The sequence below is a fragment of the Hemiscyllium ocellatum genome, chromosome 5 (genome assembly GCF_020745735.1).
Source record: "Hemiscyllium ocellatum isolate sHemOce1 chromosome 5, sHemOce1.pat.X.cur, whole genome shotgun sequence".
Taxonomy (NCBI): domain Eukaryota; kingdom Metazoa; phylum Chordata; class Chondrichthyes; order Orectolobiformes; family Hemiscylliidae; genus Hemiscyllium; species Hemiscyllium ocellatum.
Genome location: NC_083405.1, coordinates 114,575,772 through 114,593,335, shown reverse-complemented (window position 1 = coordinate 114,593,335; position 17,564 = coordinate 114,575,772). Strand labels below are relative to the sequence as shown.

The 17,564-nt window shown below is 40.2% G+C and overlaps 1 protein-coding gene across 3 annotated transcripts in view; it reads left to right on the top strand.

Moving 5' to 3' along the window:
* The window catches only part of dync2i1 (dynein 2 intermediate chain 1), a 98,071-nt gene that overhangs the window by 23,604 nt on the left and 56,903 nt on the right, over positions 1 to 17,564 (top strand). For all 3 annotated transcript variants that reach the window (XM_060825608.1, XM_060825607.1, XM_060825606.1), the window contains exons 5-7: positions 2,030 to 2,416; positions 4,986 to 5,056; positions 6,713 to 6,770. In XM_060825608.1, coding sequence (XP_060681591.1) covers positions 2,030 to 2,416; positions 4,986 to 5,056; positions 6,713 to 6,770 — 516 coding nt within the window. The remainder of the gene's footprint in view (positions 1 to 2,029; positions 2,417 to 4,985; positions 5,057 to 6,712; positions 6,771 to 17,564) is intronic.

The window sequence follows — 17,564 nt, the reverse complement described above, 5'->3', positions numbered from 1 at the left end:
TTCCTTGGGGTCGGGGAGACCAGAACTAGAGGGCATAGGTTTAGGGTGAAAGAGGAAAGATATGAAAGAGACCTAAGGGGTAACTTTTTCACAAGGAGGGTGGTATGTGTATGGAATGAGCTGCCAGAGGAAGTGGTGGATGCTGATACAATTGCAACTTTTAAAAGGCATTTGGATAGGTTTGTAGGGATATGGGCCAAGTGCTGGCAGGTGAGACTAGATTATTCAAAGTTTGGGAGAAGATTTGTAGCTCGGGTGCTCGTTGTTGTGGTTCTGTTCGCCGATTGGGAGTTTGTGTTGCAAACGTTTCGTCCCCTTTCGAGGTGACATCCTCAGTGCTTGGGAGCCTCCTGTGAAGCGCTTCTGTGATGTTTCCTCCGGCATTTATAGTGGCTTGTCTCTGCCGCTTCCGGTTGTCAGTTGCTGTCCGCTGCAGTGGCCGGTATATTGGGTCCAGATTGAGACTAGATTATGTTAGAATATCTGATCAGCATGGACAGGTTGGACCGAAAGGCCTGTTTCCATGCTGTGCATCTCTATGACTCTTTGACTCTAAACGAGTCTAGGCTTTAATAGAAATCAATTTAATGAGACTTCCTTGAACTAACAAAAAAAAGAGCTGTTGATTACTGAAAATGAGAATAATCAATAATGCTACACACTGATTAGAAATGAATCAAAGCATATAAGAATTTTTCAAAAAGAGATATATAGCTCCCAGCCTGTTTTTCTTGAACATTTCACAGTTAGGCATTGTGGAAGTAGAAGTAGAAGTTACCGGAAGCCTTGATGATACTTGAACAGTTGTTTTGTGGGATTCTTGGTTTTATAGGCTGATTGAAATTTCTTTGTTCTAATTCCTTTTTTAAGACCCTTTTTGCAACCAGTGGAGTCTTTATTTACAGCATGGCATTAACTAGGGAATAAGTCTTCTACTGTGACCCTAACAGCATGCCAACGCTTGAAGCTATACATGACAGTCTTAAGTCCCACTTGTTTGCTCCAGTCAAGTTCAACCTGACTTTTCAATCCTGTCCTGATGTATTCTTGAGAGGGATAAACACAACTTGTCTGCAGTTTGGGACATAATCTACAGGGGAGATGGCTCTTGAAGCAAAGTCCCTACTTCTGAATCAGGAGGCCCTGGATTCAAGTCCCACCTGCTCCACATGTGTGTCAGACATCCCTGAACAGGTTGATGAAAAATACCTAAAATCCACAGGGGTGGCTTGCTGTTGAGCAGGGGCCACTAGCCCTTAATTATCTTTGTTGTTATAAAAGGTCACAATTTGGTTAGTTTGAAGTTTCTTCAACATTTCTAGATTTTACATCCAATCACTGCCTCTCTTTTTGTCTCTCCCTGAGCAGCTACTTTAATGTACATCCACAGCCATTTTGTGAGTCCTGTTTTAAAACAACATTTTGGAACCATATGTTAAAAATATCCATGGTATTTTGACGTTACAATATTAATCATAATTAACTAAATTGAACTTAATATTTGATTTTATGTTGAAAAGATTAGCATTGCCACAAAATTAACAGTTTGGAATTTCCACTGTTCCTGCAGCCTTTGATCTGCTTTTGTGCTTGTTGCAGTGACTTCTATTCTTACCCCCCCCCCCCAGTGAATTCTGTACACTTACTGCTGCCTCACTGACAAAATTCTTGCTCAGTTGCCTTTGTCTTGATTTAATTAATTTGTAATTACATTTTTATACAATTGTTCCTTGTTCTAAATCTTTTATGAAGTTCAAAATCATAAATGATGAATCCCTGGTTATTCCAGCCAACAATTGCATTTCAACAACTCCATTCAAACCACGAGTTTTGTTTTGAGAATGAGGTAACAATGTGAAAAGTAACATTAGAGCAGCAGCTCAAACATGTACATTTGGTTTGTAGTAGTTTCAACTTACTGCCTATGGACTTTTAACCAATGAGTCAAGGCCATTGATGAAATTGTTTCTCAGTTTTCCTCAGTAAATAAAACTAAATATGCACATGAAAATATATTTGCTCTGAACAGAATTTTGAAGACAGCAAAGAGAAGAAAAGAAGGTCTTCTGAATTTCGAGATGAAGATTTTGATCGACATTACAAGGAATATGGATCTCATGATGGACATCGTGAAAAACGACATAAAGAAAGAAAAGACCTTGGTCCGAAAACAGGGGTTGAAGAAATGGACAGGAAACATAGAGTCAGAAAAGAGAGAGAATACAAAGAGGATGGGAAGAAACAACGGTATAAAGATACAAAAAATTCTACCCTGGAATATAGGGACAGAGAGCGAGAACACAAAGACCGAGAAAAAAGAGATTGGGAAAGAAAAGAGGATCGAGAGCGAAAACATAAACACAAAGTAAAGAAAGAAAATGAGGAAAAAGTGGATTATAAAGGGGATTACAATGAGGTGAGTCTTTCTAAAGTTGTATATCTTCCTATACTTAACCAATTATTCAAAATTCAATCTATGTGTTATGTAGAAATATTGAGTTAAAATATAAAACACTAATTCTTGCAAGAAGCAGGCTCAAGAGGTGAGCTGCGTTTGCTTAATAGACACAGATTTGGCACTGGTCATTTTGAGCTACAAATCTTCTCAAGACTTACTATGACATTTATTTAGGTATGGTGGGCAGGCTCGTAATTTTAGCGTGGACTAGGAGGTGATAGATTGGGTGGAAAGGTTAGAGACAGAGCAGCTACTCTATTTTGAATGTCCACTCACTGAAAACACACACAGTAAGTGCATGCTCCTTTCTAGGGGTAATTTTCATTATGGCTCTTTTCAAAATATAATAGTAAGAATTTTAGCAGCAGGATAGAAACTTAATCAGAACTTATCATCTGAGATAGACTGAGCACTTGGACAGTTACCAATTGATCAGGAAAGTTGTTGTGGTTCTGTTCGCCAAGCTGGGAATTTGTGTTGCAGACGTTTTGTCCCCTGTCTAGGTGACATCCTCCGTGCTTGGGAGCCTCCTGTGAAGTGCTTCTGTGATCTTTCCTCCGGCATTTGTAGTGGTTTGAATCTCCCGCTTCCGGTTGTCAGTTCCAGCTGTCCGCTGCAGTGGTCGGTATATTGGGTCCCGGTCGATGGATTGAATCTGTGGATGAGTGCCATGCCTCTAGGAATTCCCTGGCTGTTCTCTATTTGGCTTGTCCTATAATAGTGTTGTCCCAGTCAAACTCATGTTGCTTGTCATCTGCGTGTGTGGCTACTAAGGATAGCTGGTCGTGTTGTTTCGTGGCTAGTTGGTGTTCATGGATGCGGATTGTTAGCTGTCTTCCTGTTTGTCCTATGTAGTGTTTTGTGCAGTCCTTGCATGGGACTTTGCACACTACATTGGTTTTGTTCATGCTGTGTATGGGGTCCTTCGTTCTGGTGAGTTGTTGTCTGAGAGTGGCTATTGGTTTGTGTGCTGTTATGAGTCATAGTGATCGCAGTAGTCTGGCTGTCAGTTCGGAAATGCTGTTGATGTATGGTAACATGGCTAGTCCTTTGGGTTGCGGCATGTCCTCGTTCCGTTGTCTTTCCCTTAGGCATCTGTTGATGAAATTGTAGGGTTATCCGTTTTTGACGAATACTGCTTTCAATTCTGGTCTCCTTGCTATAGGAAGGATGTGGTGAAACTTGAAATGGTTCAGAAAAGATCTGCAAGGATGTTGCTGGGGTTGGAGGGTTTGAATTATAGGGAGAGGCTGAATAGGACTATTTTCCCTGGAGCTTTGGAGACTGAGGGATGACCTTTTAGAGGTTTATAAAATCATGAGGGGCAAAGATTAAGTGAATAGCCAGGGTCTTTTTCCCAGAGTAGGGGAATCCAAAACTAGAGGGCATAAGTTTAACGCGAGAGGGGAAAGATTTAAAAGGGACCTAAAGGGCAATGTTTTCATGCAGAAGATAGTGCGTGCATGAAATGAGCAGCCAGAGGAAGGTATGGAGGCTGGTACAATTACAACATTTCAAAGGCATCTGGATGGGTATATGAATAGGAAGGGTTTAGAGAACTGTGTGCTGGCAAATGGGACTAGATTAATTTAGGGATATCTGGTTGTCATGGGTGAGTTGGACCGAAGGATCTGTTTCCATGCTGTATAGCTCTGACTGTTCTAGTAAATCTTATAAATTTGGCAACCAGAATTGCATGCTGTACTTCAAATATGATCTAACCATGGTTTGTTAACAGTTTAGTATGATTTCCCTAGTTTTCAGTTATCTGTCCCTAGAAATAAAGTCCATTGCTTGGTGTGCTTTTATTAATGGCTCAGGTTGGCTTTTTTTTTTGTTTATCTTTTAGAATATGCTTAGTTGGAATCACATCGAAATGAGTTGACTTTAATGAATCTATTTGGTAAAAACAATGACTGCAGATGCTGGAAACCAGATTTGGATTGGAGATGCTGGAAAAGTACAGCAGTTCAGGCAGCATCCGAGGAGCAGTAAAATCGACGTTTCGGGCAAAAGAATCTAGCTCAGTTTTCCCAGAGTTTAGGAAGCCTGATAAATAAAAGAAAGTTGATTCCAGCTAACACATGCTTTTCCAGTACTGCGTGTGGGTCAGAAGGAAGCAAGCCTGCTGCAATCTACCTTTTCATGTTCAGCTGAATCATCCTGTCTGAATTAATACCCTCCCTCCAAATTTTCCCCAACATTACTGTGTTTCAATCTCTTCTTTGCACTTTCTCCAATTCCTATGATCTGATATCCCTGGTGAACTGCAGGTTCTCATATCCTTCATCAGGCTTCTTGCTTTTTAGTGTTTCTCGGTTGCTTAAATGGCCCCCTGCTGTCTTTCTGCCTGTTGGCATCCTGGGTGTTCATTGGGTTTTTTTTAATCCCAGACTGGTTTGGCTGATACAATTAACTTACTCTATATAAAAATAAATCTTCCTGATTTCAACACCTTTCTGTGCCTATTGGTAAATGATAGCGAATGGATTTGATCTATTGACATTATCTCACTGTTACTTTACAGGAACAAAATGGCAAAAGGAAAAAAGAACGGAAATTTGTGCAAGAAACCACAAATGATAGCAGAAGGAAAGGGTAAATTGCTATGATTTTGATAATTTTGCATTGTGATTTGTACATAAGTAAATTAATACTTTGATCCAGTGATGTCTTCATGATAAAGATTTATGGTTGTGCTGTGCTCTACATGACGTTCTAATAGTATTAGGAGCTATGTGTTGTTTTGAATATGTGCTCCCTATTCATATATCTTTGTACCAAATCCTTGATGTCTCTGTCATTGAGCAGTTCTGCTTATTGCAGTTTTCAAGAGGGTAAATTGACTTGCTTGGCACTGTTTCTGCTGGGACTGCACAGAATAACATCGCCTTCCTGTGGTGAAGTAGCTTTGCAGGCCAATATGTGCATGACCCCTGCAGCTTTATGCAATTGTATTACCGAGGAATGCAGTGTGCACTATTTGAGCAAATGTGTCTCCCTTGTAATTTTCAGTGCATTCTAAAATTATACACATTGCAATGTTTAAAAGATAATTTGTGTGTAAGTTGGAAATTTGAATTCACATTGTGACAAACTTATAAATCTCCTTTGAGAACATTTCAATGTTAGGATGCTAGCCAGAATGAAGATAGTTATCTATTTTAGAGACTAATCATCTCAGCCCTGGACATCTTTACGAGGCTTCCTTTGACTGTTGTTGGCCTGGTCACCTTCAGCTCCTAGAATCATAGTACTGCAGGATAGTGACTGCTCAGAAGAAAGATGTCATATTCCTGCTGGCTATCTGTGAGGCAGCTTGATTCCAGTGCCCTGCCTTTTCCTGTAGATCTTTTCACTTAATGTAAAATGATCCAATTCCCTTTTGCAAACTGAATCTGCCCCCACCAGTGTTGAGTATTAGTGATTGGAGTTTGGGGGCAATATTTCACAGATTGTGGCCTGTGGGTCAGGAAACTGAGGATCCAGTTGCAGAGAGTGGGGCTTAGTCCGAGATCAGTCTCGGGGATAGTAGTGGAAGGCTGAACTGTAGTCAATGAGTAGGATTCTGACGTAGCTCTTCTTAGTGTCAAGATGTTCAAGGAAGGAGTGAAGGACAAGTGATATGGAATCTGACGTGGATCTCTTGGTCCGATAGGCAAATTGGAGTGGGTCAAGAGTAGTGGGGAGGCTGGAGTTGATTCATGCCATGACCAGCTGTTCAAAGCAGTTCATGGCCACTGAAGTTAGGGCCACTGGGCGGTACTCACTGAGACATGCTGCATGAGCCTTCTTAGGCACAGGGATGATGTTGGTCCTCTTGAAACAGGCAGGGACAGTGGCCTGCTGCAGGGATAGGTTGAAGATGATCTGAAAGGTTTGGTTCAAAACGTAGATTAGCTTCTGCAGTTGTGATGTCAGAAATGTTCAGAACCTTTGGAGACAAACTCTGGTAAGAAATTAACATTGAATATTTGGAGATAAAGAATGGTGAAAAAAGTGGAAATAAGTGATTTGTGTGAAGCTGATAGGATTTTAGGAATTGCAGCATTAATACGAATTCACTTGCTGCTCTGGCCTCCTAAGATACTGAACCCAAAGTGATACAATAAAATGTACTGTAAAAAATAGAAATGAAGTTAATTATAGTTGTTTGAATCAGTTTGACTTGTTCAAAAGGAATTTTTGATGGAGATATAAGTGTGTATGCAATTTTACGAACTCTATTTTTGAATCAATTGTATTTATTTTTAGGAGTACGTCAGAACAAATCGATAGTCAAAAGAAAGCAAACGAAACTCTTGCGGAAGAGGTAATTTTCTCTGTTATGTTAACTTCCCAGGATAATAACTGCTTATTAAATTTGTTGGATGTTTCAAAGAATGTTGCCTTTTTTAACCTTTCCTGACATACAAACTATTTTATTCCGTCACAGTGTGAGAAAACTACCAAACTTCTTATTTCACATTTCTGCCGAACCTGATAATTAATCATCTATCCTTGGCTTGCTCCACTTCCTCTATCTACATCATACCTCTTTCTCGCATAATTTACAGGCATGGAGTTAGATTTCCATTTTACAAACAAACAAACACATCCTTCTCCCTCACCACCATCACTTATGATGGGCGGTACGGTGGCACAGTGGTTAGCACTGCTGCCTCACAGCACCAGAGACCCGGGTTCAATTCCTGCCTCAGGCAACTGTCTGTGTGGAGTTTGCACACTCTGTCTGTGTGGGTTTCCTCCCACAGACCAAAGATGTGCAGATTAGGTGATTTGGCCATGCTAAATTGGCCGTAGTGTTAGGTGAATGGGTCTGGGTGAGTTGCTCTTCAGAGGGTCGGTGTGGACATGTTGGGCTGCAGGGCCTGTTTCCATGCTGTAAGTAACCTAATCTAATCATATGGTTGGTTCTGTTTTGTGAGAATCTCTATTTGATTTAGAGTTGTGCAAGTCTGATGGAAGGTTTGAGGGAATCAAAGCAATATTCTTACGTGTCATTGTAAACATTACTTTAGCTATTGAGTCCATCTCCTGTAAGGGTATCTCCTCCAATCCAAACCAGATCAAAGAGAACCTGAATGACCGTTGAATACAGAACTGAGATGCAAATTCCATTTGAGCTGGCAACAAGCATGTTTATTTTACATGTTCAGAATGCTTCCCATCACCATCCATACTTCACCTTTCTACTTCTGGGCGGCATGGTGGCACAGTGATCAGCACTGCTGCCTCACAGCGCCAGAGACCCGGGTTCAATTCCCGCCTCAGGCGACTGACTGTGTGGAGTTTGCACGTTCTCCCCGTGTCTGCATGGGTTTCCTTGGGTGCTCTGGTTTCCTCCCACAGTCCAAAGATGTGCTGGTCAGGTGAATTGGCCATGCTAAATTGTCCGTAGTGCTAGGTAAGAGGTAAATGTAGGGGTATGGGTGGGTTGCGCTTCGGCGGGTTGGTGTGGACTTATTGGGCCGAAGGGCCTGTTTCCACACTGAATGTAATCTAATCTAAAGAAAATGTTTTAATACTTCAGTTCTATTGAAGTTTTGTACAATGAAACAAATTTTTGTAACAATTGTTTCTCAATCTTCTGATTTTCAGACTTCTTCTGTTTCAATCTGTGTAAACAAAAATCACTGATTCTAGGTCACTTGCAATCCCTCAACACATTAAATGTAATGGCTCTGCCTTCGTTCTTAAATTCTTCCATGGCTTTATGGAACCCTCCTTTATTTATTCAGTCATAGAATGTAGGTATCGCTTGCCAGACCACATTTATTGCCTGTTCTTAGTTGCCCTTGAGAAGGTAATGGTGGGCTACCTTCTTGAACCATTGTGGTCCATATGCTGAAGGTGAACTCACAGTGCTTTTAAGGGAGGGAGCTTCAGGATTTTGACCCAGTGACTTGGTCATTGCAGTTTCCTTCAGGCTTGCATCCCCTTCTTCAATCAATGATATTCTAATCCTGACCTTTCATACATTTGTGCTCTCTTTATCTTGTGGTTGATATGCAACATTCACAATCTCTCATGATCTCGGTTTTCTTTCAATTTCAATGACTGCAAAAGTCATCTCTTCACTAAAAGTCCAGACATTCCACCTAATCTCACCCAAGGTGGCTTTGGGTATCTTGCTCCCGAAAGTGCTTTGAAGTACATTAAAGGAGCTGTGCCAGTGAAATTGTTCTTGGATTGTTGCAATAGAAGGTGAATATTTATTTTTCATTCTCTTGCATCCCTTGCTCTCGGCATTATCTGTTACCATTTCCATGTTGATTCCTCGACAATAGGTACGGTTATATCAGCATCAAACTGTGCCTTGTATACAAGTTTCTATTGGCCACTGATTCATTGCAATTGGATAGAATTGTCATGCTATTTCTTTTTGCTTATCTGTTTGAGATATGGACATCATTGCAAAGGTCGTCCTTTATTGCTTGTCCCTAATTGCCACACAGAAAGTGGTGGGAAGCTGCTTTCTTAACAGCTGAAATCCTGTACTCCTCCTTAGGACGAGCCGGGATTTTGACTGAGTGACAGTGAAAGAACTGAAATATAAGAAGGTGTGTAGCTTAATATAGAGAGTGTAGCATATTGACAGAAGAATGGCTGGTCAACAAATAGCAGAGTAGGTGCAAATGGGTCTTTTTCAGGTTGGCAAGATGCAACAAGTGGTGTCCTGCCAGGGTGATGCTGAGATCTCAACTGTTTATAATTGGTATAAATGACTTGGACAAAAGGATGGAAGAAATGGTTGCCAAGTTTGCTGATGCCACAAAGATTGGTTTAAAAAAACATGTTTTTAAGAAAGTAGAAGAAGGCTGCATGAAGCTATTTATTGGTTGTGAGTGGGCAAAGATATGGCAAATGGGGTGATGCAGTGGTAAATACATTATAATAATTAGCAAGAGATTTACAGGTTATAGAGCAGGCAAGAATGCCGATTAAAGGTCACAGTCAGATCGGCCATGAGTTAATTGAATGGTGGAGCAAGCTAGAAGGGCTGAAGGATCAACTGCTCCTGATTGGTATGCTTGTATGTAATTTGCAGATAGTGTTCCCAAGCAGATGTGGTCCTTGTTCTTCTAGGGTGTTATAAGTCATCTGTTTAAAAGGTACTGTCAAAGGAGGCAGTAGTAATTTTCCAAGAATCCTTAGATTCTGGAAAAGTCCTAGAGGATTGGAAAACTGACAATATGTTCCTTTATTTAAAAAGGAACAGAGGCAAAAATATACTTCACTTTATGCCATTTAATGTCATATTGGGAAAATATTCAAGCCTGTTAGAAAGGATGCGAGGCAGGGCATTTAGAAATATGTAGTATGATCAAGCAAAGTGAGTGTGGTTTCATGAAATTATACCTGACAAATTTAGTAGAAATCTTTGAATCATAGAATCATGAAATCATTGAATTCCTACAATTCAGAGAGAGGTCATGTGGCTCATTGAACTGACCCTCCGAAAAGCATCTCACTCAGAGGTGCCCTCCCACCCCTCTACCACACCCCCACCTCCACCTCCCAAACCAATATTTTTATCTTGGTAAATTCACATAACTTGCACATTCGTGGACACCACAGGACAGCTTCACATTGCCAGCTAACCTGCACATCTTTGGATGTAGGAGGAATCTGGAGCATGCAGTGGAGAACATGCAAACTCCCCGCAGACAGTCACCCAAGGCTAAAATCAAACGTCCCTGGTGCTGTGAGGCAGCAGTGCTACCCACTGTGCCACTGCGCTGCCCTTGAGGAAGTAACAAGCAGGATACATCAAGGAAAGAAGTGGATGTAATTTTTGTTTTGGATATTGAGAAGGCATTTAATAAAGTACTCTTCATTGTGCTACTCACCAAAATAGGAGCCCATGGTGTTGGAGGTAATATATTAGCGTGGATTGACTAACTAATAGAAGACAGAAAGTTGGGATAAGGGGGACGTTTTCAGGGTGGTTCTTGTAATTAGTGATGTGCCACAGGGATCAGAACTGGGGCTACAATTATTTACAATTATATTAATGACTTGAATGGGGAAAGTGAATGTACCATAGCCAAGTTTGCAGGTAACACAAAAATAGATGGAAAGGCAAGTGGTGAGGGTGACATAAAGAGTTGGCAGAGGGATATAGACAGATTCGGCAAAAACTTGAAAAATGGAATCCAACATGGGAAAATACAAGTATTCGTACATTGGCAGGAAAAATAGAGGAGCTCAATATTATTTAGCTGGAGAAAGACTGCAGAAAACCACAACGCCTACATGAATCACATTCAAATTCAGTAGGTAAAAGGAACAGCAAAATATATGTTGGCCTTTATTTGAAAAGAAATGGAATAAAGGTTGAGAGGTTTTGCTAAAACTATATATGGTTCTAGTCAGACCACAGTTGGAATGCTGTGCAGAGTTTTGGACCTTTATTGAAGGAGAGAGATACTGGCACTGAGGGAGAGTTCATGGAGTTGATATCAGCTATGGAGGGCCTATCGTATTAGGAGAAACTGAGTAGATTGAGCCTGTAGTCGTTTAAATTAAAAAAAAAAGAGAGGTGACCTCTTTTCAAACGTGGAAGATCGTTTGGAGGCTTGAAGGGTAGATGTGGAAAGGTTGTTCCCCAGTGTGGGTGAGTCTAGGACCAGAGGGCAGAATAAGGGTTAGGGGGTGCACATTTAAAACAGATGAGTAGGAATTTCTTCTCGGTGAGGCTATTGATTCAGTGGAATTCTTTTTGCAGGGGGCTGTTGAGGTTGGATAGTTGATTATATTCAAGACTGAGACAGAGTTTTAATCTGTAAGAGATATGGGGATAAAGTAAGAAAGTGGAATGCAGTGTATTCAGATCAACCATGATCTCATCAAATAACAGAGCAGACTCATTAAACTGAATGACTTGCCTCTGCTCATATGTCTTAAGGACTCTGCATCTTGTGGACTGTAATTGTTTAAAGAAATGCACTACTGCCACTGGATTGGTACTGATGGGAGTGTTGTTTGTGGTGTCAATCAAATGAGCTTCTTTGTCTGGGATGGTGTCAAGTTTCTCAAGTGTTTTTGCAAGTGAAGAGTGTTCTACCACATGTCAGATTTCAGAAGATTCTGTAGAATGAACCCTGGTATGGAGGGATTGTCTTATGAGCCAAGAATCAGAGATGAAATTATTAAAACGTATAAGATTTTTAGGGGGCTTGAAAAGAAAAAACCTGAGAGGATATTTCCCTTATGGGAGAGAGTATCATCCCAGAATAAAGGAGCGCCAATTTAATACTGAGGTGAGGATGAGTTTCTTTGAGAGTTGAGTCTTTGAAACTCCTTGCCACAGAGAACTATGAGGAAGAGTCCTTGTGTGTATTTCATGCTAAGATAGGTTCTTGATCAATAGAGGAATCAGGAGTTATGGAAAAAGGCAAGAAAGTGCATATGAGGAAGGTTGGCTCAGCCATGAAATCTACTGAATGGTGGAGCAGGCTCTCAGGGCTGAATGGCCGCCTCCTGTTCCTATTTCTTATGGTATATTCTTACCAAAGGTAAGTGATAGGAGAAGCAGAGCCGGATATTTATGGATGGGGAAAGAGATAGAGAGTAAGATGAAGCAGGAAAAGGTCTGTATAACATTTTGATAATATGTGAGAATCTGTTAGGTATTGAAATTTCTGCAGGTAAGTAAAGGAATATAAACGTTTCCTAAAGGCGTATAAGTAGTGAAATGACGATAAAAGGAGTAGAATCATTAAACATTGAAAAATGGATTTCCTTGTAGATGCAGAGGGTATGTCTGAGGTATTAAATTAGTTTTTTTCATAAGTTTTTACCAATAAAGATGCTGCTGCTAATGTCATAATGAAACTGGAAGGAGTTGTAGCCCTGAGTTGGCTGAAAAATTAGTAAGGCAAAAGTATTAGAAAGGCTGGCTCTAGTTAAAAGTTGATAATTTTCCAGGACTGGATCATATACATTTGAGGATACTGAAGGAATTCTGGATGGAAACTGCAGTGGCACTGACCAATCTCTTCTAATCTTCCTGAGAAACAGGGACAGCATTAGAGGAGTGGATAACTGTAAAAGCTACACCCTTGTTCAAAAAAGATGCGAGGATAAATCTCGCAACTATAGACCCATCAGTTTAACTTCAGTGAACGAAGGCTTATAGGAAAGATACTCTGACAAAATTGACAGTCACTTGGGCATGTGTACAGTAATTAAGGAAAGCTGCAACAAATTTGTTCATCACAAATAATGTTTAACTCATTTGAGGTTTTCAGTAAGGTAATAGACAACATTGACATGGATAACATGGTTGATGTGGTGTATGCTGGTGTTTGGTAACATGCCTGAGAACAAGCTCCGTAACAAAGTTAATGGTGTAAAAGGGCCAGTAGTGTCATGGACACCAAATTCCCTGAATGACAGGAAAGAGATTTGTGGTTAATGTGCTATTTTCTGGTCAGAAGAATATACATAAAATTCTTCAAGGGTTATTATTTGGACCACTGCTTTTCCTGATCAGTATTAATGGACTAGACTTAAGAGCACAGGGAATAATTGCAGGATTTCCAGATGATAAAATTTTGAGAATATGGATAGGCTGGTGGAAAGATGGACATGTGGCAGAAAAAAATGACAAGTAAAAATTGTTTCATTTTGTTAGGAAGACAGAGGAAAGGCAATATAATATAAAGGATGATATTCTAAAGGGCTCTTAAGAGTAGAGCTGTCTGTGCTTTTATGGATGCAACTCATTGATTATGGAAGAGCATAGACATAGGAGATTGAGGTGTGACTTTAGAGAGGTTTATGAAATCATGAGGTGCATTGATAAGCTGAATAGCAGAAGTCTTTTCCCCAGGGTGGGGGAAGTTCAAAACGGGGGCATATTTTTAAGGTGAGAGGAGAAAGATTTAACAAGGACCAGAGGGGCAACTGTTTCAAACAGGGTGTTTTGAATGTGGAATGAACTGCCAGAGAAAAAGATAGAGGTACAGTGACAATATTTAAAAGACATTTGGATATATGCCTGAATAGAAAAGCAGGAGGGAGATGGACCAAATGGGATTAGTTTAATTTGGGAAACTTGGTCAGCATGGACAAGTTGGACCGAAGGGTCTGTTTCTGTGCTTAATGATTCTATGACTAGGCTTTCAGACATTAGACTGAATTGTAGAAGTGTGGTGGCAAGTGAGTTCCATGCATATAGCCCACCATGGCTAGGAGTGAAATGATTTGTTCATTTTTCACCTCACTAACTATACAGCTATAAGTCTGGTGTGACTCTGAGGTACTTTTGTGGCAAATGAGGCAGAAGTGCTCTCCACTGCCAGGAGCTCCAACTTGCTCATTTCTGTTGCCATATTTAGAGCCCAGCTCTGCACCTAGCAACTACCTTACGATCTCCTGCTCATCCCTGAAATGACTCCAATGAAAGGCAAGCTAGTTCCTTACTTCCTACTGGGATCTGGAGATGCTTGTGGTTAGAGTGTTGGAAAGATGGGTAATTCTTTTATCTGTTGATTGCCAACGGATGCCACACCAACAGGCCCAACTAGCCTGGACAGAAATTGCAGCTCAATGAAAAGGGATGCCTAGCAGAGCTGCAAGAAGGTCATTGATCCTCTGCTCTCCGAAGGGCTAAGTAATCGTGTTTCTCTTTGTTACTTCACATTCAAGGGCTTATTCCAAGTCTGGTGCTGCATGCAAGCACAGACCTCACCAAGGCTGATGGACTACAATCCTCTGTTCTATAGGCATCATGTCGACCAAGACCTCTGACCTGCCTCATCCTTTCAGATTACCAATCCAGTCTGCCCTCTGCACTTCTTAGTCTACCACTGAGAGGGGGCACTTCATCAGTTTATGCTTGACCTTTGACTGTTTTCGTAACCACTTCCCTCAAACTCAATCCCATTGCAGGTTAAATTAACCCTCCTGCCTCATCCCTCCTCAGCATCCTGACTGACCTATCTATAATCCCCAGACTGTTTGTCATTAACTTGCAGGACCAATCGTGGCCAACCCCTGGGCTGGCATAGAATAAGCTTCTTGATTGACTGTGGTGGTGCCCTCTGACAGACTGTCATTTCCCTTCATGTAACTCAGGACTTTTCCCCTTTGAACTTCACGCATTGCTTGTGCTTTAAACAAATGGTAGTGTTTTTACCATGTAATCTACTGTGACATGCTGCAGATCTGACATTGACATAGGATGTTGCTCTCCAGTGACACATCCACCTCTTGTCGAACTGAGAGTTTGATTGTTCAGTGCTCTAAATCCTTCCAAGCTGCATCCCTCTCAATCTGCACTAAAAAGCCAGCTAAATGGGAGAGGCTGGTAGCCTGCAACTGACGAGCTATTGAGCAATATTTTCCAGATAGATGCTAGCAGCCTCCAAGCAAGTGTGAAAGTCATTGAGGCTAAGAAATTGAAGGAAGGGGCATGAAGTGCATGTGTTCATGTCATTACAAAAGTATCCTGTGATGACGCATTAGATATATGGCTACTCTATGGACAAAGCAATCTGACAGGAGTATTAATCATAAATGTCCCTCAAGGTACACTGATTGGAAGGCTGTATTCAGTGCTGAGTTGGGCTGAGAGCAAATGAGCCTGATAGTTCTCCAATGCTGTGCTGTGTAGATGGAAGGTCAGCAAGGATGGTGGCATGGACTATGCATGGACATCATGCAGAAGTAGTAGTTATGTGGTGACCATGGCAGGTATTTGTCAAACTGCAGCTACCACACCTGTTTTACCTATCATGGTTTTGCATGAAGTGCCTTCTTAGAGGAGGGATGGAGAATTAGAAGGAAGATGTAAATAGGCGAGTTGAGGTTTGAGATGCAAATACATAGAAATAAGTGAGTTGTCACTCGGGGAAAATCATATGAGCATTCCTCTTGTTGAGACTTTGTTCATTCTAATCTATTTTGTCACCTTTCTTGAAACACCGAGAAGGAGAAAATTCCGTCAATAGAGTGAAACAGGAAGGAATCAAACTCATATAGAATACTGATTTGGCCTCAACTGGAGTATTATGGCCAGTTCTCTACACCACAGTTGTAACTGTATTAGAGGAGATGTGAAGGGATTTGCATAAGTGTTCCCAGATGTGAGAGGCTTCCACTTAACATGGATACTTGAATCGAAACCTGACATTGTTCTCCTTGGAGAAAGAAAGATTGGGGCGAGACTTGATACTGGCTTTCACTGTCATGAAGAGTCTGACCAGAGTAGATAAGAACTGTTCACATTGGCAGAAGAGTTGAGAATCAGATGAAGTCAGTTTAAGGTGATTGACAAAATGAACATTTTAAGGAAATGCCAGTTGGTTAAGGCTTGGGATGCAGTGCCTGAAAGTGTATGATTGCAGATCTAATTGTGGCCTTCAATGTGAATTGGATAATTGTCTGAAGAGAAGAGATGTGCAAAAGTGCAGGAAAATGACAGAGCAGTCAACTAACTTAATTGCTCTTACAGGGAACTGATATATACACAATGAGGTGAATCAATGTATCTATTCTGTGGCTCTATTAGTAAGATTGAATGTCCATTGTATTACTTCTCTGTGATCTGCTTGGCTATATTTGCAGAGGGACACAGAGGGATGCAGGCTGATTATTGAGTTTCCATCTATCTGTCTGTACTTGAGATCTATTTCCCACCCACTCATGGATTTCTCCAAGGCTTGAGTATAGTATAAGTGATCAGCTCATTCAGCCATTTGATTCAAAACCTGGGTAGGTAAATGTCACCACAAAACCATTTGGTCATCTAGCTGGCTGCTGCAACTCCACATGCCAACCCCTGGCCATGCCAATTTGGGCTTTGTGAGCATGCCAACCATTATGCTAACCAATTCTAGAATTGGCAAAAACACAACTTTAGAACTTTATAGTTTTTTGTGGGACTGTTTATTTCTTACAAATGGGGTGATCTCCTAATGTGAATATTCTTCATACGAAATATAAGGAACAGTTGAGAATTTTTAAAATTCACAGGATTATGATTATTTTCAAGTTTAACTCTCACCAGTGTTCAATTTGTCACTTGCAAAGGTAGTTGGAGCCCTCTAAAGTAAGAAGCAAGGAACTGAATTCCACTTGTTTCAGTTTTGTATCGATGATGTGTCATCTGGCAATGTAACATATCTTAATCCTATAGTATAATTTTAAAAGGCTATCATATTTTCCATTATGTAAAATGCTTTTGTTTATTATAGCTCTTATCTGTCTTTTCAACTATGTTCCTGACAAAATCGCAGGGTACAGGCAGATTTCCATCCACATGGCGGTCGAGTCAGGCCGGATTAATTGATGATGATGATGATGCAGCTGTAAGAATTTGACCTTTTTTGTAAAGTAGTTCAATTAAATCAGTGCTTAAAGTTATTCCATTCCCTTGTTAGAAATCTAGACGGTGGGAGAAAGAGGGTTAGTGTCATTTTTATTTTAAAATATGCAGGATTTTATTCAGTGAAAAAGTAACTAATTTTAGAAGTTAATTTTCTTCTTTCAAGTATTTTGCTGTGTGAATATTTTGTTCATCCATTTCAAAATTAATAGGGTCATCAAAGCTGAATAATATTAATCAGATCTTTTCTTTGTGTGCTTATAATTGCACTTAATGTTAAAGTTTGTTTTATTCTTAACAAGGCTGAAGGCATTATTTCACCGTTTGACACACAGTATGAATTTACTTCTTTTTCAAAATTTCTCAAATTGGAATACTTTGCTGTCAAAGAAATGTTAAGTAGCATTATGTGCAATTTTTAAAAAATCTGTAAATGGTTCAATAATTTCAGAAAAGGAGACGCATCATTTAGTGCAAAAATCCAAACTACCTTGTTCAAGTTTCATCCTCCTCTGTTAGCTTTGTGAAAACTGTTTTACTGTCTCATGAAAAGTGTTGAATAGTGTGAAGTTACTTTATTTTTGTGGTAGATACAGACTAGCCACAGAATGTTATATCTTAACATCTCAAGCATTAAAAACTAGTTTGTTAATATATTCTGTGTTAATCATATTAACTGCCCTCAGGCACTGAAGATTAAGTTTTGTATGCAGTCTTATTCTTTTAGGTATTAATTCATGTTCAGTTTTTAAAATGTCAAATTTTAAA